Source organism: Cervus elaphus, chromosome 29 (assembly GCF_910594005.1).
Source record: "Cervus elaphus chromosome 29, mCerEla1.1, whole genome shotgun sequence".
Lineage (NCBI taxonomy): Eukaryota > Metazoa > Chordata > Mammalia > Artiodactyla > Cervidae > Cervus > Cervus elaphus.
In genome coordinates, this window is record NC_057843.1 from 58,274,384 (window position 1) to 58,300,514 (window position 26,131).

General features: G+C 50.4%; 1 protein-coding gene across 6 annotated transcripts in view; it reads right to left on the reverse strand.

The window, feature by feature from the left end:
• PAX5 (paired box 5) overlaps positions 1 to 26,131 on the reverse strand; it is a 184,580-nt gene that overhangs the window by 39,132 nt on the left and 119,317 nt on the right. For all 6 annotated transcript variants that reach the window (XM_043891325.1, XM_043891329.1, XM_043891327.1 and 3 more), the window contains one exon: positions 3,605 to 3,706. In XM_043891325.1, the coding sequence (XP_043747260.1) occupies positions 3,605 to 3,706 (102 nt within the window). The remainder of the gene's footprint in view (positions 1 to 3,604; positions 3,707 to 26,131) is intronic.

Genomic DNA, 26,131 nt, shown 5'->3' on the forward strand with positions numbered 1-26,131 from the left:
AGCGATTTCAAGAATGGCATCTAGAGGTGATGCACACCCATCCACAGTGAGCAGCTTCCGGGACAGAGAGCCCACCAGGCTCCTTCTAGGGCCCTCGTCAAACAGCTGCGTGTCTGCTGCAGCCCAGGGGAGGTAAACACGACATGGGCAGGATTTCCTGGCACTCTGGCCGGAAGCCCCCAAAGAGGAGTCCAGTAAGGGGTATGGGGTGAGGCGAGTTCATCTCAAAGACAGTCGGTTACCTTGCTTCTTAGACTCACTGAAGCCAAAGGGCAGTGAATGCCTCCATCTTTCCCCCAGCCTAGAATTTTTAAGAGTTTCAAATGCCATGTCAATATCCGTTAGGTTGTGCAAATACCTTCAGGCGGGAATCAACTAGTTACACTGGTCAAGACACTATGGAATCTTTGGTGCAAAACTTTTGGCATTTGCTGGAACTTGAGGAAAATAAAATCTGAAAACTGTCTCCATGCCGAGCTGATGTGGTGTGCCGTGTTGGCTTTGTTCAACGTAACTAATTAGCCGAGGGCTGTGCAGGGTTGGCAGAGCCACAGGAACTGAATCTACAAACGCTCGAGCAGACCAAGTAGCCTTGATCTGCATATGTGAACACATCCTGAAATCAGAGAGGGTGGACAACCCCGACAGCAGAACCAAATTCGAAATAAACAGGAGTCTAACTCACCAAGACTGTGGTTTGTATGGAAAAACATACTATTTTTCCAGGCCCCAAAATTCAACTACCCAAGTGGACCCCAGACATAATCCCTTTTCAAGTGTATTCTAAAAGAAAACTTCATCTATGGAAGTCTCTCCTATAATGGAAGAGGTAGCAGCCAAATGTTTCCCAGAACCTATGCTGGGTTGTGCTAAGTCGCTTAGTTGTGTCTGACTCTTTGCGACCCCATGGACTGTAGCCCGCCAGGCTCCCCTATCCATGGGGATTCTCCAGGCAAGAATACTGGAGTGGGTTGCCGTGCCCACCTCTAGGGGATCTTCTCGACCCAGGGATCGAGCCCAGGTCTCCCACATTACAGATGGATTCTTTACTATTTGAGCCACCAGGGAAGCCCTTCCCAGAACCTAGGGTAGGAAAAATAGCTCCAAAGATTTCGGTTTCCCTTGGGATTCACTTCCAGTCTGGGAGGGAGGGCTGTTTCATATAGTGATACTGACTTCAGCCTTCTGGGCTCCAGGACTGTGAGAGAAATTTTCCCACTGTCTTAAGTCACCAAGTTTGTGCTAACTTGTTATGGCAGCCACAAGAAATTCATACGCAGGTCAATATTAATTTTCCCTCCCTCCTGCCTTTAGCCAGACACTCACATAAAAGGAGTGTGTTATGGGCTATGAGAGGTGTGGAAGAAGAGGAAGGCAGAGGACCCACTGTGCTGAAAGGTGGTCTAGATCTGGGCCGTTCCAGCAAAGACCACGAGTGTGGGCCAGCGCTGCCCCCATGAAGCCATCCAAGAATGTGTCTGGAAATCCTGTTGCAGACAGACTCCCAGAGATGTGATGCTGCTGTGGACAGGGGGAACAGGAGCTAAGGGCCTGCTTGCTAAGCGTGGAGTTGCGGCCCCGACACCAGGTCTGGTGCTGAGTGAGTGCTAGGGCTGCGTGAGAAGAGGACGCGGGCAGAGAAGGAAAACAGAAGGGAGGGGGGAGGGAGGGTGCCGAGAGAGATGTGGGGCCTCCCTGCCAGAACGCCTGTCTCCCTTCCTCCTCTCCACGCAGCCTCCCTCTCTGCAGCGCCCCAGGGGGCCACCCCACCCGGCGGGCTCCGTGGCCGCCCGGCCAGTGGCTGCTGGTAGGACCCATGAGGCTTTGCTCTTGTGCGGGTCTGTGGTTCCTGCTGCCACCATTAATGCTACCTGCTGTGGGCTCTGCCGGAACCCCCGGAACACCCAGCCATTTGTATCCCGAGCCTGGTAATTAGGATTGCAGGAATCCCAGGGGCTGGAGGGCACCTCTGTCTGGATAAACTTGGGCAAGTTCAGCTGCTGCTCTGAACTCGGCCTCTTTGGAGTTGGCAGCAGGGCCCGGCAGGGCCAGCCGAGTGGCCCCGCTTCGCCGCCCACATGCCCTCAGGGCTGGACCTGGGGCTGCCACCTCCCCCTCTGCCATCACTGTGAAGCAAGCATAGACAAACGGAGGGTGCACAGGGGGGCAGAGGCCAGGAGTACTGCACTGCGGGGCAGAAGACCTGGATTCAAGACTTCCCACCTCCACGCTCTGCAGCTGTGGGCAGCTCCCTAACTCTTCTGAGTCTCACTAGCCTCCTTCTGACCCTGGGGACCCTGCCCACCTCACAGGCTGTAACACCGCAGGGCTCCTGGGCAAGCACTTTGCACTTGACAGAGTGATCCACAGCCACGAAGTTCCTGGGCAGTCCCAACTTGCTGAGGGCTGGCAGACAGTGGGGGTGGAGGCAGGCAGGAGGGTGTGTGCCCCGCCGCCTCCCGCTCTTGCCCTGAGCACAGTGGCTCTGCCGTGACCCCTCCTGGAGGCAGAAAAGGCGAAGCCTTTGCAGGCATGGATCTGGCAGGCCTCCCCGGCGTTGGCAAGGCCCAGGGCAAGAGTACACACAGAGGCCATTTCCCATATGTCTCATATTTAAAAGTCATAAATCAAGCTAACAAACCGTTAAATGAAATATGCTCTGTCCTCCTACCTTGTTAAATAATCTCCGTAATAACCTGGAAGGCCAGGAGAGAATTTAGAATTCTGGGTCTCCTCAGAGCCTGTGCCCGGCCTTGGCTGGATGGGGAAGGCCCACCTGAGCCCTGATCCGCCCGGCTTCCTTCCCCACGCCCAGCCTGCTCGTCTTCACCGGCCTCGAACACGGGTGTGGACACCCAGGCTTCACGTCCACACTTTGTCCACACTGCCCACTGAGAGTCAACCTGGGCCCGAGGGTGTGCATGTCGGTGATGTGGGCTGGCGAGAAGCCGGAAGGGGCTTAGGGCTGTTTGGGCAGGCTCCCGGGTGGGCTGGAAGGAGGGGTGTGGGCCCCAGGTGGGCACAGCCCCTTGGCCCGCAGACGCCTCAGTCCACAGGCACAGGGGCACTTCTGTGCCAGGAGGGGGTGACTCCAGAGCAGGGGCCCTCCTGCGAGGCCTCAGGGTGGTTCACGCTGGGCCAGGGCTTCTACTGTGGCTCCACCGCCTACTTGCCGGGCAGCTTGGGATGCCCCAGCTCCTCTCGCATGGCAGCCCACTCCAGTATTCCTGCCCAGAGAATGCCATGGACAGAGGAGCACGGCGGGCTACCATCCAGGCAGTCGTGAAGAGCCCGACATGACTGAAGCGACTTAGCGCGCACATAGCCCCTCTCTGACCTTCAGCCAGGTCCCGTGCCCCTCAGCATTCAGGGTCCCTGCGTGGCCAGCGAGGGTGTCTGAGGGACAGTCAAGGACCCCCCTGTCTCTGATACCCTCCCAGGTGCTGCCGCTGGTTGACAAAGAGGCCAAGAAGGCAGAGCTCAGCCTGATTTTTTCAGGTTCACTCCTCCCAAGCAGGGAGGTCATTGGGACCGTGTGGGGAGGGATGCCCCCCAGGAACCCCAAATGCCTCCTGCTGCAGAGACGCAGACAGCGCAGACTCACCAGGCACCATCCCCGTCAGCGTCGGCGCCGAGTAGCTGCCCTGTCCAGCGGGGGGCACGTGCGGAGGGTACCCAGGGAGGGTCGTGCTCGCCAAGTCGCGGCCTGAGGAGTCAAAGCAACAAATCACAGGGTGAGCATCCCCACGGCCAGCTGCTCCATCCGCGGCTCCCCCGACATCTGCACGTTTGGCATGTCTGGATGCTTGACGCCAGTGTGCACGCGCGCACACACACACACACACACACACGTACTCACCCACACCTCCAGCCGGGCTCCACCAGCAGGAAGCAAGGATGGCTCGGTCGGATCCCTGGGAAACCAGAGCTCCGACCACAACCCTTGCTCTCTGCTCCCCAAGTAGGGCTTGGACTTCTCCGTCAACACACCGTGGCTTCTGCTGGGCCTTCTGCACATGGCCCAGCGTCACCATCTTCCAAGAGCAGCTCAGCCATCTCCCAGCCACCCACAGTGGGCAAGGCTCTGCCTGCCTCAGACCCAAATCTGGTCCTTCTTCCTCTTTGGACCAAGAGCCTGTCACTCATTCAGTGATGGTGCAGGAAGCACCTCCTGACACCAGACACTGTTCTGGGACGTGGAGGTTGAGGCCTCGGCCGTTGGGGACAGACGTCCAGTGGGCATGTGTCCCCCTCATCGCAGGCTGCCAGCTCCCGAGGGCAGGGGTGACACCTCACTCAACACCCAGAAAACCCACCTCCACCTCAGGGCTCGGCACCTAGTGGGTCTCTGTGAATAAACGCGTGAGTGAACGGTCCGGGTTCCAGACCAAGTGGAAGAAAGCCCCAAAGCAGTAGAACTCTGAAAGGGCCCTGAGGTTCGGCGCTCAGGGAAGGAGCGGGCCTATAGCTCTCCAAACACTGATGATCACACGTACGTACTAAGGTGCTCGCGCCTAAGAGCAACAATCCAGACCCTGGAAGATGGGACTGTTCGGTGGTTGCCTGTTGAGCCCTGAGGACGAGACCCCACCCTGGGGGGAGGAATTGGCAGTTGCCCCTAAAAGAAAGGGATGCCCCTGCTGTCAGACTATGAGATGGGCAGAGACAGCCCAGGCTGGGGCTGTTCTAACAGGTCAGCTTCCCTACCGGAAGGTGCTCTGGGTAGAGCACCCACCCGGCCCTGGGCCCAGGCTCACACCCTTGGTGACAACAAACCACAAAGGCTTATGCAGAAACTGTAAACACCAGGCTCTGTTTTCAGTCTTTCAAATCACTAACCCTCAACAGCGCTATGAGGTAAGATACTGATACTTTGCCCAGTTTATAGGATAACGAGACAGAAAGGTCAAGTAATTTGTCCAAGGTTGCGCAGTAAGGATTTGAAGCCAAGCAATCCAGCGGCAAAGACCATGGGTTTAGGCATTCTGTTCTACTGTCTTGCACATGTGCCTGGCTGGGCTTCTGTCCCCCGTTCTCAGCTGGGACCGTAGGCTGAGCCCTGTCTTTAGGCCACACTGTCACCGGCTCACTCCATCATGCAGAAAGAGATCCAGCTACACAGCTTTTGTAATATATGTGTTGGAATGAAAGAAAGGACCACAGTGGAGGAGGGAGGCCAGATCTGCCTCCTGGACGATGGAGGCGTTACCCTGATAGGACGCTGCCTGCTGGGCCAAGCCCCAGGAGGTCCATACCCCACCCATCTGCCTGAGATGGATAAGAGGGTCCTGAGAAGGGAAGGGATTTGCCCAGGACACTCTCCTCATTTCAGGCAAGGCTGGGACTGGAATCCAGCTCTCCTGTTTCCTGGGGTTTTGGTTCTTTCTTCAACAGGGGTTGTCCTTTCGGTCACATCTGAACCTCAACAGTTTCTGCCGCTGTTACATACACTTTAAACCCTGATCCCCAAAGCAGAAATGCAGTGCCTCGCCAAGGCACTCAACTCAAGAAGCTAGATAAAAAAGCAATAAAATGAACCTAGGGAAAGGAGGAGGAAGGAATCGATAAAGAAAAGCAGAAAATAATGAATTAGGAACCAGAAAAGCAGACACAATAATAAAAACACACAATAATAAATAATAAATACAACCAAGAGTTGTTATTTGAAAAGACCAATGAGATAGACAAACCAAGGACAAGACTCAAAAAAAGAAGGCACAAATATCAAGATAAGGAATGAGAAGATACAGCCAGAGATATGGGAAAGATGACATTTAAAAAACATAGAAACATGCATGGATGCTCTATGCTACCAAATGTGGAAATCTCGTCAAAAGGCACAATTTTCTAGGAAAACATGAATCACCAAAATTAACTCAAGAAGAGGTAGAAAATATTAAAAAGCCCAATCATATCAGAAAAGGTTGTTTCAAATTATTTTTAAAAATAAGGTGCCTTGTCCATGTAGTTTTTGGGGCATTTGTTTTTGTCTTTGTTTTTGTCTTTTGTCTTCTTTTAAAACTTCAAGGCCAACTAATAAAAATAAATGAAAAAAAAAAAAAAAACCTTCAAGGAACGCACACTTCTATAGGATACATAAAGCTAAGAAAATGTTCATTTTGCCAATGTGGCAAAATCCTGATATAAAAATTTAACAAAGTCACTCAAAAATGAAAATTAATGGCTGGTCTCACAATTTATTAATATGCAGGCAAAAAAAATCTACTATCTCATTGATGAAGCAATATAGAGATAGAATAGTACACCATGACCAAGTAAGCTTTATTATAGGTACGCAAGGTTGCTTCAATATTAAAACATTGCTTGGGAATTCACATTAATATGTCAAAAATTCACATTAATATATTCAAATTAATATATTTGATATGATTATATCAAAAGCTGTGGAAAAGGCATTGGCTAAAATTAAAGAACACTTATGGCTCAATAATAAAAAGACAAACAGCCCAGTGTAAAAATGGGCAAAGGACTTGAAAACACATTTGTCTAAAAAAGATATACAAAAATGGCCAATTCCCTATCAGGGAAATGCAAATCAAAACCACAATGAAATACCACGTCACACCCACTAGGATGTCTATAATAAAAAAGATGGGTTATGACAGTGTTAGAAAAGATGTGGAAAGTTGGAACCCTTATACACTGTTGGTGGGAATATAAAATGGTGCAGCCACTTTAGGAAAGTCTAAAAGTTCCTCAAAAAGTTAAGCATAGCATTACAGTGTCTCCCAAGAGAAATGAAAACATGTGTCCACTCAAAATTTGTACATGTATGCTTCAAGCAACATTATTCCTAATAGCCAAAAGAATATAAACAATTCAAATATCCATCAACTGATGAATGGATACCGAAAATGGTATATATTCATACAACATAATCCTTAGCAATAAAAAGGAATGAAGTACTGATACACACTACAACATGGATGAACTTGAAAGAAGCCCATCATAAAAGACTGCATACTCTATGATTATATTAATATAAAATGTACAGAATGGGTAAATCTGTAAAGAGAAAAAGTAGATTAGTGGTTGCCTCAGGCTGGGAGTGGGGAATAGGGGGAAAGAGAGTAACTGCTAATGGATATGAGGTCTTTCTGGGGGGATGATGCAATGTTCTAAAATTGGTCATGGTGATGGTTGCATGACTTTGTGAGTGTTCTAAAAACCACTGAATTGTATACTTTACATGGGTGAATTTTATGGTATGTGAATTATATCTCAATAGTACTGTTATGTTTTATTATTGCCATCTATCATCACCATCATCATCTTCTTGAAAAAGTCATTTGACACCAAAAATGTAGGAAGGACATAATATTAAACTGTTTATTAAACCAAATAAATTTGTCTTTATAGAAAAAATATACAGCAAAAGAAAAGATTAACAAATTGAATCACTTAATAAAATAGACCAAAAACTTACTGCCTGGTAAAAAACAATATGTGGGTGCCAAGTTGCTTCAGTCATGTCCAACTCTTTGCGACCCAATGGGCGTGGCCCACCAGGCTCCGATGTCCATGGGGTTTCCCAGGCAAGAATACTGGAGTGGGTTGCCATGCCCTTCTCTAGGGGATCTTCCCAACCCAGGGATTGAACCCAGGTCTCTTGCACCTACCTGCATTGCAGGCAGAACCTTTACCACTGAGCCACCAGGGAAGCCCAGAAAACAATATAAGCAAAGTCAAGTGATAAATGGTGGACTGGAGGAAATTATTTGCAGCATAAACCATAGATAAATGGCTACTATCCCTATATATCAAAAACTCATAAGAATCAAAGGGAAGAGACCAAAAATCTCATAGAAAAATGGGCAAAACTCAGGAACATAAAACTGCTATTTGTTGGGTGACTGGTCAACCAACAGAACAACAGCTTACTTCGAGGTTCCTATGAGCCAGGCTCTGGGCCGGTATTTCACAGGGCTTATCTCAGTCAACAACCCCAGAAGGTGGGTGCTGTTATCATCCCCATTCTACAGATGAAGAGATGAAGGCTGTTATCATCCCCATTCTACAGATGAAGAGATGAAGGCTCCAAGCAGCTGAGGTATGTGCCCAAGGTCATACAGCTGATGATCATGATCCCTAACCTTTCTGCCGCACTTACTGTATTTTAGGCCCTGTTCTAACACTAGGCAGAGTTCTGAACACTGTTCACTGTGTTTTATAGATACTAACTCATTTAATCCTCCAACACTCTATAGGTCAAATAATATTATCCCCATTTTACAGATGTGGAACTAAAACATAAGAGTTTAGGCACCCGCCCAGGGTCTCCCAGCTCATGAGAGAGGCCTGGGGTCTCACAGCTCATGACAGAGGCATGGCCAAACCCAAGCATTCTGGCACCAGATCCCTCACACTCCCCCAATACACGAGGCACTTGCTCTTTCCCCATCCCTAAACTGGGGGTCCCTAGATTGCAAGAGCTGCTCCCACCCTCCCTCCCCTGCTCTGGCAGGGCACATAGTAGGTGCTTAGAAAACACCCGCCAAGGCGAAAATTAGTCAAAAGACATTGGTCCTACCATCTGAAAGGAACTTTGGTTCCCATCTCACCAACGTCTCAGAAAGCCCTTCACCGTGGAAAGCCACAAGAAAACCAGGCCTCATTTATCTGTTTTTTGGTTGGATGCAACTTCTTCTTTTTCATATACAGCCCATTTCTACGCAGGCTCTCTCTACGCACACTAATGGGGGGAGATGTGAATCCAATTAACTTCAAATTTAGCTCATAATGAACTTATCTCATTTTGCTACCAGCCCCATTCTCATCGTGTGGCAGTAATTAACCACTGGGGGTTGTCACTCCCAGACACATGACGTGGAGATCCTCCCAGCCCCTCACTTCAAACCCTTACAGAACTCATTACCCTGACAGTACGCAAACTCTTCACTTTGAACACCAGGGCACCAGCCAAACGCCCCCTCTATCTGCCCGGATGTGAGTGTGAGCAAGAAAAAGAAGAGAGCGGGCCACTGAGAAGTCATGAGTTACTGTGAATGAAATGGGAGCGAGAGGCTGGTGATGGCTCCACAGCCAGAGAAGGCCTGGCTGCCTAGACAGCCCTGCGTGGGAGGTTCTCCCCAGAGGCGGGGAGTCTCCACCACAAAGCCCAAGCTCTAAGGAACATGGCAGAGCTGGCCAGGGAACGCTAAGTCCTTTGCAAACTGGCAATCATATCCACCAGGGACTGTTAATGCTCAGAAAGTCTGAACACCCCAGGCAGAGGCAATGGTGACTTGCCGTGTGACCTTAGGTAAGTTCGCCCACCTCTCTGGGCCATCATTTTCCTATCAGAACACTTAAGCCGTGGGAACAGATAGCCTCTGGGTTTTTTTTTCTGTTTTAACATTCTACACCTCAGAGGCCTCATTTTAGCCCTGTGTTGATGGAAGTGGAGGCTGGCACCAGCTGCTATAGAGATGCCCACCTCGCCTCAGCGCTCCTGCCCGCAGTATCAAGCACCCTGGAGCCCCTGGATTAAATCCTAGTGAAAGGAAGGTAAGCACCACTCTGGTTTTCCTGTCTTCAGGAAAGGAACTTATGGCAGGAGATGAGGGCTGTCAACCTGCACGTTGTCGCCAAGGCCCCCTCATCCAATGTTCCCGCCGGCGACCCGGCATCTGGCTTGAAGAGCTTCCACTCAGTGGTGGCTAGTTTTCAGAAGTTGGAACTCTGGATTCATCTCATTTGGGAACCTCCTGTCTATGTGAATGTTGGCTCAACTCCAGTTTGTAAAATATACACTGAGGGCCAAAGAAAATGTTATCCGAAGACCCCGTTTAGCCAGCATGGCCAATTCTCAACCTTCCTCGTTCTCGAAGCTCTTGAGTCTTATCTGAACCATCCCATACCACCTCTCCACCAGTTTCATCACCCGCCAGGCCTTTTAAGGACAAGAGCCCAGCCTGGGTGTCGAGGTAACTACCAGAGAGGTAGCCCCCAGGCAGGGCAGAATGGGCCAGGGATGGAGGGAAACCCTGCAGGAGGTGACTCCTGAGACCTGCGGCATGACCACATCAGCTCCCTGAGGCCATCTGAACCTCCTGCCAGCCTCCCAGCCACGCTGGCTTCCCAGACACCCCTCCTCCCTCGAGCCCAGTCAGTCCCCGAGCCTCTCCCGGCTCTCCATTGCCTGCGGCCCTCTCCTCCCTGGCCCGACCTGCCCCAGACTGTTCTTCCCTTCGCTCTGTTTTCTAGCGACCTCATCTGTCCCCTGCCCTGATCCTGCCACACCCTCTGTGGCCGTTTCTTCCAGAGCCCTGGCATCCAGCCCCCGATCCCTTCGGCTCACACTGAAGGACAACTGGAGTCACACAGAAACTCCGTGAGGGCCGAACCCAGGGAGGGCTCTGAAGCTAACACTTCCGACTCTGTCTTGGTTCAATAATTTAACCAGAACTGCAGACACTTCCACTTCTATGACATTTCTCAGAAAGCTCTTCCTCAGAGTCACAGAACCATGAGAAACCCTTTTGCATGTTAAGAAACATTATTAAAACTTTAAAAGAAAAGGTCATAAAGGTGGGAATCATAGCCTTTTCACGTCATGGAGCACTGTTACCTGTCATACCCAGGGATCATAGCTCTAAGAAAATGTACCTGTGTTTGATGAGTCTTTACTACTTGATTAGAGCCCAGAAATGGGGAAGTTACATGTGAATGTGTAGATTTCTCTCAAGTAGAAAAGACAACTCCAAAGGTCTGGGTTTATTGCCCCGTAGGACATTAACCGATTCTGTATCTAATCTAGCAATTTTACTCCAACGTTTTTAAAAAATGCCTTTCTACATGGACGATATAAACCCTGTTCCTCAAATGTTCTTGGAACCACTTTTATCTTTTTATAGGTTCACTCATTAATTTACGAGTTGAATAAAATCTTCACATGTGCTCATTCTATATTTGTACATGAGTTATGTTCTTAATTCTTTAAAAATTTACACTTTCTCGCTCGTTACGGGAAAAAGCCAACCAACCCTGAGTGAGACGAATTGAAGGTTTTCAACCGACACCAGAGCAGGTGAGAGGAAACAATTGCTACCTTCGGGGAGGGAGAGAGGAGCACGGCAACAGCCGGGACCCGGGAAGGGGATGAGCCCTGCTGCACAGTCCCTGGTGTGTGCCCATAGGTGTGCACACAGCCTGGGCACCGTCCTTCCAGCTGGGGTTTGAAACGAGCGGCAGTCTGAATGGGGGTTGCTCCCTGCTCCGGAGTCTCCCTTTGTTCGGACCTGCAGTAGGCAAAGGATGTGTGAGCCGGCAGTGCAGACAGGGAACATTTAACCTACAGGGGGAGATCTGCCAGGAGGCAGCACACAGCATGTGTCCGCAGAGTGGACAGGCTAATTGCAGATGGGCCCATCCGGTCATTAAGGCGGACCTGGCCATCTCCTAACGACAGGTTTATTAGCCATTCGTTTAGGTGGAGCTATTTACTGAGAAATAATAACCCTCAATTTCTTTTCCCCAAATTACTGAATCCCCACTTTCAACGATTTCTGACTGACCCTCCTCTCATTGCCGGGGCTAAAGATCTAATCTGGATTTGTGGGCAGGAAGACAACTCTGAGAATTCATTCATCACGGCTCTGTTTACTTCACAGCTTCAACCCTCCCCTCTTCTTTCATTCCAACAGGCTCTGTCTACTGCCCTGGAATCACTGGGAACTTCCGGACTCCAAGGACTGCGTTTTAATTGCAAGGGAATGTTTGAATTTCATCTGCCTGGCATTTTTAGAGCAGACACTGGGGCCCAGTCAATATTTCCATGTACATTTATGACATGATCTTCCTCCACTAGCAACTGTTGATCCAGTGTAATAAACTTAGAAAGGCAAGGTTCTAACGAGCAAGGCTGCAGAGCGGCTCTGCCATGCTCATGGCTCTGGGCATCCCTGCCAGGACAGGCGCTGCTCCAGGGACAGATGGAAGCCATTATTTACAACAGGAGCATGGCCAGGGCCACTGCGGGCAAGCTCAGGTCTTCACTCACTCATCTGTTCACTCATTCATTCACATGTTATCTGATCCCTACTGAGTTCTACCACCAGAGGACCCGGGGATGACAATAATGACACTAATACCCACAACAGTAACAGTGATTGCTTATTCAGCTCTTACTAAGTGCCAGGCACCAGTCGGAGTGTTTGTATGCATTATCTCATTTAAGTGTCACAGCCACTCGGGGAGACACAAACCTTGATAAGCCCCAGTTTGCACATAAGATGGTGGTGTTCGGAGGCAAACCGAGGCCGTGTAACGCCAGTCTATGCCTTTACCACCCCTGTCCCTGCACTATTCTGCTTCAGTAGATGAACTGCAAAATATAAAACACACCTCCTTTTTGACCTGCTTCTAGGACTTTACCTACGGAAAAACACAGAAAAGTACACCAAGATTCACATTTAATGGGAAGGGAGGGACGGAGACAAACCAAGGGCTCCCCTTGCGGCTCAGTCGGTAAAGAATCTGCCTGCAGTGCGGGAGACCCGGGTTTGATCCCTGGGTTGGGAAGATCCCCTGGAGAACGAAATGGCAACCCACTCCAGTATCCTTGCCTGGACAGTCTCATGGACAGAGGAGCCTGGTGGGCTGCAGTCCATGGGGTCACAAAGAGTCAGGCACAACTGAGTGACTAACACTTACTTACGCTTAGTAAAAAATAGATTAATCTATCTGCTGACAGACACATAAAAATGTTACTGAAAGCATACACAAGACATGTTTAACTTTGGGGTGAGGATTCTGGATGGGAGGGCTGAGGTTGGGGAAAGGAGAACCATTTTTCATTTTATATTTTTCTGTATGGTTTGAATATTTAACCACATGCATGTATTACTTTTTGTTCAAAATTAACTTTTTGATTTAAAATTAACGTTTTCTTAAGAACCAGACACTGTCTGTGCCCCAAGGGGCCCGCTGACAGCCTTGAAGGGGAGGTAATAATGAATCTAAGATGCACGAAATGCATAACTACCCACCCCACCCCTGCTCCCACCTCAGCAGCTCCTGGGCCAGAGCTGTCACGGTGGGCACTCCCTGCTTTCAAAGACAGCATCATGATGCCAGGAGCACCTTGACCAAGTCACACGTCCACAGCTTATGATCACACCAGCCCTGCCCCAAGCCAGCACTCAGCCTCGCGCAGAAAGGAAATGCAGTGATGTCCCACCCATCCAAAACCTGCCATCAGGCACCCTCAACCCTGACAACCTGGCTGTCAGTTGCCAAAAGGTGGGCCCAAAGCCTGTCCCTAGAGCCCCCGGGCACCAGCTCTGGCAGGCCAGGTCCTCACTGGCACACAGTTCCAATGAGCTCAGTGGTTTGGCTTCCCAGCTGCCAGCAGATTGAAAACAGCAAAAAAAGAAGGGGGAGAGAGACTTCCAGAGCCAGGCAAACTGATGTTAGGAGAAGTGACAGGTGATAGGTGAGCAGCTAGGATGGAGACAGGAAAACAATATAATCTGACATGAGAAGCCCAGACTTCAACAGTCCGGGGTGCCTGGTGGAGGGCAAGCTGCCTGCTTACAGACCTCCAGGGGCTTTGCCGCTGCAGCCAGAGAGGTTCAGCGATGTGGGTTCAGAGACAAACCCTGGGTGCTGTCGCTGAAGGAAGGTGAACTTCTGTCTCTCCAGCATGATTATCTGCATCTCTTATCTGAGAAGCCCATATGACAAACCAGTGCTTTGAAAGTTGGCTTGGGACCTATATAATCATAGGTAGCAGATGGAGAAAAGCCCAGTTGTCCATCTCAGTCCAGGATGGGTCCTTGGAGAACACTGGTCAGGTGCATGGCAACAGAGAAGACCGCCAGGACACTGGATTGCTGATGGAAACCCGCCATACTTCCACTCCTGGTTATGGTACGCACCCACCCAAGCTGGCTGGAGAAGATTGAAAATGTAATCTTGCCTCCAAGTGTGCCAGAACCATGGGGTCCCGTGGCTGGACTGAAACTTGGAAGTTTCCCAGTCTCGCCCCAACTCAAGGCTGACAGTATTCTCATCACATTTGACAGTATTCTCATCATCTCCCCACCTCCAGGCTGCTAAGGCAGAAGATCCTTCCTCAATATAATGGTTGGGAATGTCTTCCTTCTCAAGAATTGGTTTACACATCAACTATATGATTCCTAAATAGAAAGTGGAATGGGTTAAGGAATACACAGAAAGCATAGAGTTCCCTTGAGGTGAACTTGCAGACCAGGGGACATTACATCTTTGTGAAAGGGCGCAGTGTGGCGTGGTAGTTACGGACAACACTGGGCGTACTTGCCAAGTGGGTAAAGTCACGTACGAAGGCTGGAGCTCTGTTGAGCTCTATTTGCCAGGCGCTCTTCCACGTGTTTTATGCCTTGTCTCATTTAATCGTCAAAATAATCCTACATTGTAGAAATTATTATTATTGCTGTTGTTGACAGTGAGCGGATGAAGCTAGAGGTTAAGTGCACCGGCCATGGGAGCAGACTACTGGATTCGAATCCCAGCTCTGCTCCTTACTAGTTCTTCTGTAACCTTGGGCAAGATTCCACGTGAGTTTGCTCATCTGTAAAATGGGGCTAATGGTAACACCACCTCCTAAGCCTGTTTAAAAGAACTAAAGAGTTAGTATCTGTGAGGCCCTTAGAAAGGTGCCCAGCCCACACATGTGTTCCCAGCTGTGACTGCTATTCCCTCCAATATTTAGAGGAGGCCCCTGAAACTGAGAGAGGTTAAGGATCTGGCCCGAGGTTGCACAGGCAGAAAATGGTCCAGGAAGAGGCTGTGGGAGCAGGATAAGAAACCAGGCAACCTGGCTCTTAACCACCAAGTACCAAATCTAGGATGGGTTTGAAATATAGTCAAGGATGGCAGGAGGCACCTACTGGACCTCTCCAGCTAAAGGGTGAGGTCAGGGCTAGAGGACGGAGCAGGAGGGCCCTGGACTGGATGTCAGAATGCCCTTCCACTTCCTTACAGGGACTTCAGGCAAGTCCTCCCCTGTCTAGACAGTCTCATCTGTGAGCCCAGAGCTTCCCTCCCAGGTCACCCACCTGGAGGAGCTTAGACAACGGTAGAGAAGTGAGGAAGATGTATTACCAGGTTCTCGGGCTCCTTCCACGTCTGGCTGACAGCCCATTTATTTTAAGAAATAGTCAATAGGTGCGTGTTACAGCCAGAAAAGCCCCCAATAGCTTCTGATCTACTGTGAAGGGATCGAGGCCAGTCACAAACCCTAAACCAGTGCCTCGGTCCATCCCCTCCTGGTCTGGAAGGTAACAGCCTGGAGGATGTCATGAGATCCGGGACCAGAAGCAACAGAGCCCAACCAGATGATGCCCCCTCCCTCCAACTGTTTCCTCCAAAACACACAGCGAGGCTGAGATTAGAAATCGCCGCGGAGGAGGCCCACACGAGGAGGCTGAGCAGGTGCGCTGCTTGCCGAGGAAAACCAAGCCCACCCCACAGAGGCACCTCCCAGGGTGCAAGGCAAATTAATGTGCTGCAGAGAACATGCATTAAATCGCGCTGCTGGGGCCGCGGGCTGCTGACATGCCAGCCCACCCCTCCCCGGCCCTCCCCTCCCAGAGAAAGGCCGAGTCAGGTGCCAGGGCCTCTGAGAAGCACAGCGTAGCTCCGACTCTTATTTGTAAGCCTCTGCCAGTTCTGGTATCACCCATGCCCTGTCCCTCTCCTGGGCCATCAGGATCACAGAAGGGCCCTACAGAGCAGGAGCATCACGAGGGGACAAATGCCAAGAGCCAGCGGAGCCTGGGTTCAGTTTGACAGTCATTCACCATCTCAGTGCCCACAGCTGGGCAAACAGGCTCAGAGTCCTGCCCAAGGCCCCACAGGTAGCAAACAGCAGACCCAAGATTCAGTTCCTTCAGTCGCAGTGAAGGCTTCCTGGAGGCAGCAGCAGTGGAACTGAGCCTCAGTGGGTAGGCTTCCTCCAGGGACACCGGGAGCAGGGCTCAGGCTGAGCCAGGGTAGGGTGGGCAGGACCAGTGGGTCCCATCACCATGAATGAGCCTCGAGGGGCAGCGCGCTTGAGAGTGGCATGAGTTTCCTCAGGACCTGGCAGAAGTTGGGGTAAGGTGGGTGGGCAGCGGAGGTGTGAGGAGGGAGAGCCAGGGTCCCAGAGGTGGGATTAAGAGCCAGGCTGAGGAGAGAACACACGAGTTCCGTGAGTAGCCTTCACACAGTCTCAAAGGCCACTTTGGAACTTTGGGGAGCATCAGCATTGGGGAGCATCTGCATCCAAAGGACACGAAAGGTCGACCAGGTCGGGGTCCTGGCCACGTTCCCTGGGGCTCCCTGGGGCACTGGGGGCCCCCTCAACCACTGAACCTCGACTCTGACTATTTACATAAACGCTTCCCAGGAAGATCTTATCTCTGAGCAAAAATTTTCTTGACACAAACTAAAACTTAACAATTGTTGGAAAATCAATCTAATGGCAGGTGAATGAAAAAGTCCCTTTGAGGGTGAGGCCCAGAGTTCCATGCACAGTCAGGCCTGGGCCCTATAACCCCTCAGCTCCGTGATCCAAACAGGGGTGGGCACTGGTAAACAAGTCCATCTGGATCTAAACTTGCCATGCAAGCATGCACGTGCATGTGTGTGTGTGTGTGTGTGTGTGTGATTTTTGTCACATCTTTGTATTTATTGAGCCTGCCAGACAGAACCAGGTAGGGGAACACACATAAGAATCAGACTTCCCAGAATTTGCCACTGGCTTCTCTCTGCGCTACCAACAAATGATTGCACCTCCGTAAGCCTCCCTTTCCAAATCTGCAGAATGGGGATGTTACCCTTTGCCCTGTCCGCCAGGATTCCTAGGCTTTGGGAATGGAGGAAGGAGGGATGGAGGAAACGAGAATGAGGAGGAGGAAAAGTCTAGCTTTCTGGTGAAAAAATGGAAACATTCAAACATGCAACCCAACGTGGCACCCGCTTGAGTTTTAAAGCCCCGTGGGTCGGTGCACACCACCCCTGCCAACCCAGCACTCTTCATGTCGTCTCAGCAGGTTCCCTAATTTCCGCCACTCAGGTTCCTTGTCTACAAAACGGATATGACACCCATTTCACAGAGCTGTTTGAGGTCTCAACCAGGTCACTGGGGAGCCTGGACTCAGGACCAGCACGTGGTCAAAGGCCTCCTCCCTCCCTCCTGCCCCAGCCCCAGGTCCCCAGGCTCGCCCTCCCATCAGAAGCTCCTTCTGCTCCAGCCATCCCCACCAAAACGAACCTCACTGGGCAAGAGGACTCAGAGAATTAAAACACGCAATCAAACAGCTTCTTGATGGGAAATGCTTTAGAAATTTTCGGCTCCATTTACTCCTCAATCTAATTTTGTCCTCGGATGCACATTATGCGCAAGATGGGATCTCATGTGGTTTGCCTGTGCTCCGCACACCAGCAGGAGGCAGCCCACGTCTCAGCGGCTGCACACGTCTTTCCACCGTCGTGAGTGGCATAATGAGGGCACCCCTGGGCAGGAAGGCCCGTCCTGGGCATCCTGGCACCCACAGCCCACCCTCTCCCACCAGTGCCCCTGCGTGGGCATTGGGGAAGGCATCACCAAGTCACAGCCCCTCCACGTCCACAGCCAGCTCAGGCCCCAGTGTGGACTCCAGTCACCACCCACCCCTCAACTGCCTCCCTGCCTGGCTCCACCTCCTCCAGCATCCCAGCCCCTCTGCCGACAGACCCTGCACCCCTCATTCCCACCACCTCGGGATCAAGTCCAGACTCCTCGCTGCCCTCCATTCCTGCTAAAGTAGTGGCGCGCCCAGCCCCGACTCCAACTCCAGCCCCAAATAGCTTGCTTCCCCCCAACGTGCCTCCAAACCTCAGCACATGTCGCTGCTCTGCCTTGGCAGCTCTGGGCAAACTCCACCAACGTCACCTCCTGTGGAAAACCTCCTCAGATCCTTGCCCTGCCCACCCGTTAGTCCTCGCAGAACCCCTGTGCCTGCTCCACGTTATAGCGCTTATCAGGCTGCCCAGGATGGCTGTCTGCAGAAGACACAGACTGAACCCTTCCAGGGCAGGAACACTGTCCCATTCATTCACGTCTTCCTACAAAGGGGGCACAGTGCTTAGTGGGGGCCGAAAAAAGCTCACTGGTCCATTCATTCATTCATTTATCCTGAAAACCTCTCTGGGGAATTCCCCGGTAGCACAGTGGATAAGAATTCACCTGCTACTGGAGAGGATATGGGTTTGATCCCTGGTCCCGGAAGAAACCACATGCTACAGAGCAATGAAGCCCGAGCGCCTTGAGCTTGTACTCTGCAACAAGACATGCCGCCGCGCAAAGCAATGAAGGCTCAAAGCAGCCAAAAATAAATAAATAATCAAATATTTTTTAAAAGAACACCTTTCCAAGCCTTTCTTCTAGGCCCAGCCCTGTGGGTCAGGTTCTGGGGATTTTGTGCCCTTAAGGAGGCTTTGAGACTGATGGGTGATAATTTTCCATCATCCTCACTGGAGAAAAGCCACCATCAAAGCTCAGAGTTACCCAAGTTCTAAGAAAGAGACGTGCCTCCTGCCACCTCCCGGGACTCCTCAGGGCTGGGACTGGACCTCTGGGTCCTCACTTCTTCCCTCCCCGCTACTCTCCAGTCCAGTTACTCAGCAAAAGTCGTCACATCCTGAAGAGAGCCCAACCCTACTCCCAGGCTCCAGGTCCCACTGCTGCCTCTCACTAGGGCCTTTCTGGACTCCATAGAGCCATTTCCCCCTCTCTTCAGGGGGTTTCTGGCCTATGTGCAGACGTCCCTGGGTCTGAATTTAATGATGCCTCAAATCCTATGGAAGGGGCTGATTGCAGTCAATAAATGACCCAGAGAACAAGACCCTCCTAACTCCAAAGCCAGGGTCCTTTCAGTCCTGCTAGCTTGGATCTCTTCTCTCCCTCCCTAATTCTTCAAACATCTTTCTCCACCTGACACCATGAACACCCTTCTATTGTTTTGACAGTTTTCCACCTTAAGGGTTTAGCGTCCTCATGGCCGAAGTTAGAAGCTTGATCTCCCAGCCTCCCTCGCAGCTCAAGCGCAGATGCCATCTTGGCTCCATCAAGCAGACACGCATGTGAGTCGTTAATTCAGAGGCAAGTGACACAAAGAAATAGGTGCCTGTGGAGATAAAGGTCCTGTGGTGATGTCTGGTGTCCAGGGACAGCAGCATGAGCTGAGGGTTTTGTGTCCACAGGCCAGGAAGTGGCGTTTCCACAGAACCAGGTACGTGGTATTTCAAGTGTGGTTCACATGCTCAGGTGTGGTTCCGATGTGATTCCCGGCTCTGAAGCCTCCAAGCCTGGTCCCATGGGCCTCCTGAGAATCCTAATGTCTTTTCTACTTAAGCAGCCAGAGAGAATCCTGCTGTTCCCGCCTCAGAGCCTTGGTTGTTCCAGGTCCCACGATGGAGAGCATTCTCCATCTTCCATTTTCCGAGACTTCTCCATGACTTCCCCCAGCCATCCTTGTTCTCCAGTTCCTTCCTGGGGCTCCGCTGCTCTCAAGACTTTGTGTCTATCCATCTTCATCAGGTGGATCCATCTCCACCGTGCCCATGACTTCCCAAGTGGTATTCCCAGCCCTGATGCCTCCTCCATCACCTTCTGGATGTTCCCACTTGAGCATTCCTGGGGGACCACAAGATAGCTAAACCAGCTCTTCTTCCCGTCGTGTCCCTCTGACTCCATCGCCCCAAATTCCTAACGGTGAGGCCCAGCTCCTTCCCCCGGGGAGTTGCCCTCCGCATCTGCCTGGTGTGCACAACCTTGGCCAGCTTGCTCCACCCTGCTGAGCCTCAGTTTCCTCTTCCGAAAAACGGGGCTCAAGTCTGTCACAACCCCACCCCCAAAGGATGGAAGGAAGATTGGAAAATAACAGCTGCAAAATCAGTCGGTGAATTGTAAAATGTGGCCCATAAGCAAAAAGATATTAGCATACTGTTAGGATTTGGTTTCACTGAACAATTTCTTGCTCACCTTAGAGTGATGCTGCCATTTCCCCTTCCTTTAGAGTGGGGAGGCCTCCCACTCTCTTCCCTGGACCAGATTACCCTTGGGATTTTTAAACTCACCATCCAGCTGTTCCCATCCCCCCACCCTCAAAACACAATTGTGACAGTCACGCAAAGAAAGGCGAGAGGGGGAAAAAAATCCATAAAGGCTCGGCCAAGCGGCAGCCGGTGGAATTCTCCAGCTCCTGACCACCAGTTAGTGACGTCAGGATTTATAACTGTATTAAATGGTGTGACAGGGAGCCTTGATATATCAGTTCCCCCTTCTTCCCAAATCACAGACAATAAAAGCTTTGGCAGTGAAAGTCATTCATCATCATAAAGACCTGAGACATCCCAGTCATCAATTTCACTCACATCCTTAATACACTGGAGGGAACGCAGGAGTCGAGCACCTCCAAAAGGGGGAGGAAAAAACACGAAGGAAGATTGAACAGGAATAATTACAAAGGTCAAAGAAGGGATTCCTCTGGGGGCGGGGGGCATGGGCAGGGCTGGGCCCTCCTGGAGGTGTGCTCAGCCCACAGGGGAGATGAGCAGCCGCCGGGCGAGCTCCAGGCAGCCCAGAGGCCCAGCCCTTAGACCAGACCCTGGGATCCTGCAGTGAGAGACAGCTGACTCAGGCTGCAGGACCAGAGGAGGAAGGACAAGGAGCCCGAGTTTGGGCTCCGCGGCTCCAGGCTGAGGTCTATGGGAGTATTTGACTCCATCACCCTCATTACACAAGCGAGGTTTAGAGATAATAAAACCACAGTTATCTTTTGTAATCTACACCCATATGGGCACAGACGGCTATTCATGGTAGCTAGGGTCTTGTTTTGGGCAACGCCTTTGGAATAACTATCCAGGGCTGACACTGCTGGTTGTGAAAGATACTGTAACACTTGTGGGCCAGGCGGGAAAGAGATACTGCTCAGAGGCCCTCAGGGCACCCTCTGCCACCCTGCCCCTCCCCTGGACCCTCCAAACACCTCCAGTCCAGCCTAAGTTTCCGGAGAAGAAGGACTGATAATACCTGCTGCTGCCTGCCCATCCATTCAATAGCCCTTCCCTGAGAACCTACTGTGTGCTGAGGCTGCTGAGGTCTGTCTGGGTGCCAGTTGTTGGAGGTGAGTCAGCCCAATGCCTTCATCCAGACAGCATCCAGGATGGAGACCAGCCATGTCAGTCACAGCCCCAGGGCTTGGCCCTGATCGATGCATCAGCCTTGCGGCCTGTTTCCTAAAGTGGGGCCCGAATTGGACCTCCTTTGGCCAGATGGCCGGCCTGCCCCGGACACAGCAGCTTGGTGAGGAGCAGTGTGGCACAGTGGTGAGGTGTGTGACCTCTGGAATCTGACAGTTTGTGTTTGAAATCTGGCTCCACTACTTAGGAGAGATGTGACCTTGAGTAAACGCCTGGGCTTTTCGAGGGCTCAGTTTTTGCATCAGTAAAATAGGGATAATAAAACTTTCTCATGGAGTTGTTTTATAGACAAGACAAGTTGAGGTATGTGAAGTGCTTATAATAACGCCCATTGCCTAGTGAGTGGGAAGCACGTACTAGTGGTCATTCCTGCTAGTGACTCTTGACTCAGTGGAGCTCATCCAGGATTGAGATCAGCTCTGGGGAAGGGGCTCTTACCTTAGCCTGCACTCCAGATGCCAACCGTTCAAACAGGGCTACAAACCACCCTATCCTTGAGGTGGGCACGTGACAGAAGGAGCCAATGGGTCTGGAAAGGCAAACGCTTCTCTGGATGGGCAAGTTCAGATGGGCAGCAGGTGCCCCTAAGGATTTGTGCCAAAACCAGCCTTACCAAACATTTATAGAAGATGTAAGGGTAGGAGTAGAAGTTCCATAGCCTCTCAGGTAATGAAAATAAAAGCTAATAGAGAGAAATTAGAGAGATAATTTTTCTGGGCTGTGAACACTGGCAGATTAAAAAGGGCTGCAAACCAGCTGAAGTTAACGCATTTGGAAGGAAATAATAATTGTAATAATATCTTGCATTCAAATGCCCCTTTTGCTCCTCGAAGATGTGTATATGTGTGAATTATGCCAATAACCTTGATAGTAATATCGATGGATAGGGTTTGGGGTGATCGTGGGAGAGCTCAGTTGCTTCAGTCCTGTCCGACTCTTTGCAACTGCACGGTGTAACACACCAGGCTCCTCTGTCCATGGGATTTTCCCGGTAAGAATACTGGAGTGGGCTGCCATGCCCTCCTTCAGGGTATCTTCCCAACCCAGGGTTCGAACCAGAGTCTCCTGCATCTCCTGCATTGCAGGCAGATTCTTTACCGCTGAGCCACTGGGGAAGCCCTCGGGGTGATTAGTAACAAGTAATCATATTAGACAGCTCATTTGTTCATCCATCCATCCACTCAATCATTCAATAAACACTTCCCGAGTACCTATATTGTTCCATGCTCCATGCTAGACAGAAGATAATCCAGACCCTCACAGTGTAAGGATAAAGTTAGGCTGGATACAAAGAATCCTAAGTCAAAGCACAATGGGATAACAGCTGAAATGATCCAGGGCCCACAGAGGGGATTATCACTCTGCCTGTGGGGCAACTGGGGAGGTCTTTCTGAAGGAGGTGGTACTTGAGGATGGCTCCTTGGAGACATTCCCTGGAGTCACATAGACAGAGATTGGTAGGCCTGCTGGTTCCTCAGTCCCTCAACCGGCGTCATGAGAGCTACGCGTCGGCAAAGCTCTGCACCAGCTCACACTCACCCCCCTGCTGGGACGCAGGGGGGCCTGAGCACCCAGCACCGTCAGGTTAAAAGAAGAGGTATCGCTCCTTACAGCTCACATGTGCTTCACTGAAGTCCTGCAAGGAGAGGAGAAGCCAGGACGATCATTCCCATTGGGCAGATGTGAAAACTGAGGCTCAGAGAGAGCAAGCGTGTCCCAAAGTCCCCAAGGAGTTATTTATGGAAGAGCTGGTATGAAGATTTGTGATCCTGATCCAAGGCAGCCCATTGTTCTTCCTTTCACAGCAGACTACTGCCACCTCTGGGCAAATGACAGAAGCATCCTAAGCAGAGGAACCAGCAGAAGCAAAGGCTTAGAGTCAGGACTGGGAAATTGAGGAGGAAAGTGATAAAAAAAGAAAGGTCTAGATGAAGGGTTCCATCGGGCATGGATGAGGCAGATAGATGGCAGAGGACCAGTCAGAGAAATGAGGCTAGGAGAGGTGATACATTCTGTTCTGGAAGGCTGTGTCTGGAACAGAGGGAGGAGCCAAGGGATGTGGGTTCTGGAAATGTCTCATGTGGGGAGAACTTGAGTCCTCCGTGTCTCCATCTTCTCCATGAGGGAGTTGTGCTAATGATCTCTAAGGACTTACCAGCATCAATATTGCAATCTCTTGACCCTAGGGCCCTGGGGAGGGCATGATTGTCACAATACTGGGGCAGATGGAGGAGATACAGTGAGGACCAGCCAGTGCTCACAGACATGGTGAGGAGAGGTCAGGCAGAAACACCAAAAGAGGGGCTGATCCCCCTCCCAGGTGATGGTTCTCCCAGGATTCAAGGGGGTGTGGGGTCCTCAAGGAGACCTTGATAGTGGGCGCTGGGGTGCTAGGGCAGACAGAATCATGGCCCCCCAATGCCTGTGCTCTGTCACCTTACAGAGAAAATGGGGCTTTGCAGGTGTGTACTTAAATCAAGGGTTTTGAGATGTGGAGATGATCCTGGATTATTCAAATGCGCCCTCAATATAATCACCAAGTCCCCATACAGGAAGGCAGGGTGGTCAGAGTCACAGAGAGATGTGACAACAGAAACAGAGGTAAAGAAGACAAGATGATACTGTGCTTGCTTTGAAGACAGAGGAATGGGCCATGAGCCAGACAACATGGGTGGCCTGGAGAAGCTGGAAAAGACAGGGAAATGGATTCTCCCCCAGAGCCTCCAGAGGGAATGGAGCCCTGCTGACACCTTGATTTTAAGACTTCTGACCCCTAGAGTGTTAAGGTAATAAATTCATGTTGTTTTAAGCTATGATGTTCATGGTAATTTGTTACAGGAGCATTTGGAAGCTAATACAGGAGGTCAGTGGAACATCAGTAGAGGCAGCCATCAGGGCTGCTCCATGCTGGACACATCCCACCTCTGGCGAGCTCCTCATCTCCTGGCTGTGGAGGACCCCTAAACCAAGCTCTCTGAACTGAGCTGCTTTCATGACCTCCAGGTGTTTGAAAAACAACACTTATTTAGTAGTTATGTTCCGGGCAGAGTTTTAAGTGCTTCTGAAATATTGACTCATTTAATTCATGTAACAAGTTCCTATTCCCATTTTATAGGTGAGCAAACTGAGGCATGCTCAGTTGGAACTGAGGTCACCAACTCATAAGTGGGAGAAGAGCTGACATCTGAAGATAGGTAGTCTAGCTCCAGAGTCTGTACAAGAGATTCTGAGTTTGATCAGCTTCCACAGACCCCCAGGGCCGCCAGTCTAACTGTGCCATGGGGGAATGTGAGAGAGCTCTGGTTGGGTATCTCTGATGACAAGGAGCCTATTACCAAACAGAGGCAGTACAGTACAGGGGTTAGAGAAAGCCAGCTCTGCTACTTACTGCAGTGTGAACCCAGGCATTTTCTTTTAACTGTTAGCAGGGACAAAAATAGTACCTAGTTTCATCGATGAAATGAACCAAAGCACATAACAAATGCTCAATAAACATTAGCTATCACTGTGATTATCTCTGGAGGGAGCCTATTCCAGTTTCAGAAAGCTTTGTTAAAAAATTCTTCTTTGCACTCAAGTAAAGCTTGCCTCCCCATGGCTTCCCCTGATGAGCTTCGAGCAGCCGCACCTCCTCCCCACACAGCCCTGGGCGTGTGGGAGGCAGCACCAGGCCCCCAGGCTACTGTCTTTTTAAGCTGATAGCCCTGGGCCATCCGTGGATACCTAGGTTCCCCGCCCGCTTCCCCTCCTGTAACCCATCTTTCTCTGTCTGCAGCCCAGGTATCAAATACTGAAAGGGATCCAGTCCTGAGCCCTGAGCGAGGAATTCTCCAGCCCAGTCTGCTAAAGACAGCTCATGATGGTCCATGTAGAACATGAGAAAGGATGGAAATTCTGGACCTACTGAACATGTTAGGTGTCCATAAAACAGGAAATTAAAAATTTTTAAAACTGACCAACAGTATGAAAAGTAAAAACCCATTTGGAGGAAATGATCTATATCTGTATAACCCGATACAGTTTTTTATGCAAAGAAAAAGTTCTGGAAGGACATCTACCAAACCATCAACTCTGCTGACAGCAAAACAATCTAAGAACTTGGTGAACTGATACAGTAACATGTTGCTACATACATTTATTTATTTCACAGTGAGCAAGTACTCCTTCCTGTTTTAAAAGGGATTAGGAAAACTGAGGGTGTTGCAAGAGATTAGACCAAGCTTCAGAGCAAAGAAACCAAGAGTTCGTGGTTCCTCCAGAACAGCTTCTACATGGACTCCTCCACAAAATATTCCCAAACTCCACAGTCAAAGGAAGCAATAGTTCCCTCCTCCACACCTTCAGACATTCTGGTTCCTCCCTGGTATTTCTCTTTCCTGTTTGTTTTGCTTTGTTTTGCCTTGTACATGTATCCACAGTTACCTCCCTCATCAGATTATGAGTACGCTGAGAGCAGATACTACAGCCAGAAGACCAAACCTCGCTAAGAAACCTGAAAAGAGCTGGGGTTTGACGGAGAGGTGAGTGAGGGAATGAGAGAATGAATGAATGATGAATGGTAACCACTCTGCTAATTGCCAGGAGTTACAGTTTGGTGTTTTCTCCTGCAGATAATGGTCTGGCAGTGGAGATCTCTGACCAGGAGGACAAGCTAATGAAATCGCTATTTTAAGAAGATGGATCACAGCAGGGTCGGCTGAAAGGCTGGAGGCCCAGAGACTTTCTTGAAGGCTATTTGGAAAGGTCGGCTTCCAAGCTGCCTGCAAGTGCAAAAATCTATGAGTGTATTACCAGGAAGGCCATCCAGCTTTGTTTATTTTTATCCTACAAAATGCAAGGTCAGAAATAACTGGAGTACTTCACACTGAAATTATTTTTTTAATTGACACTGCTCTTTACA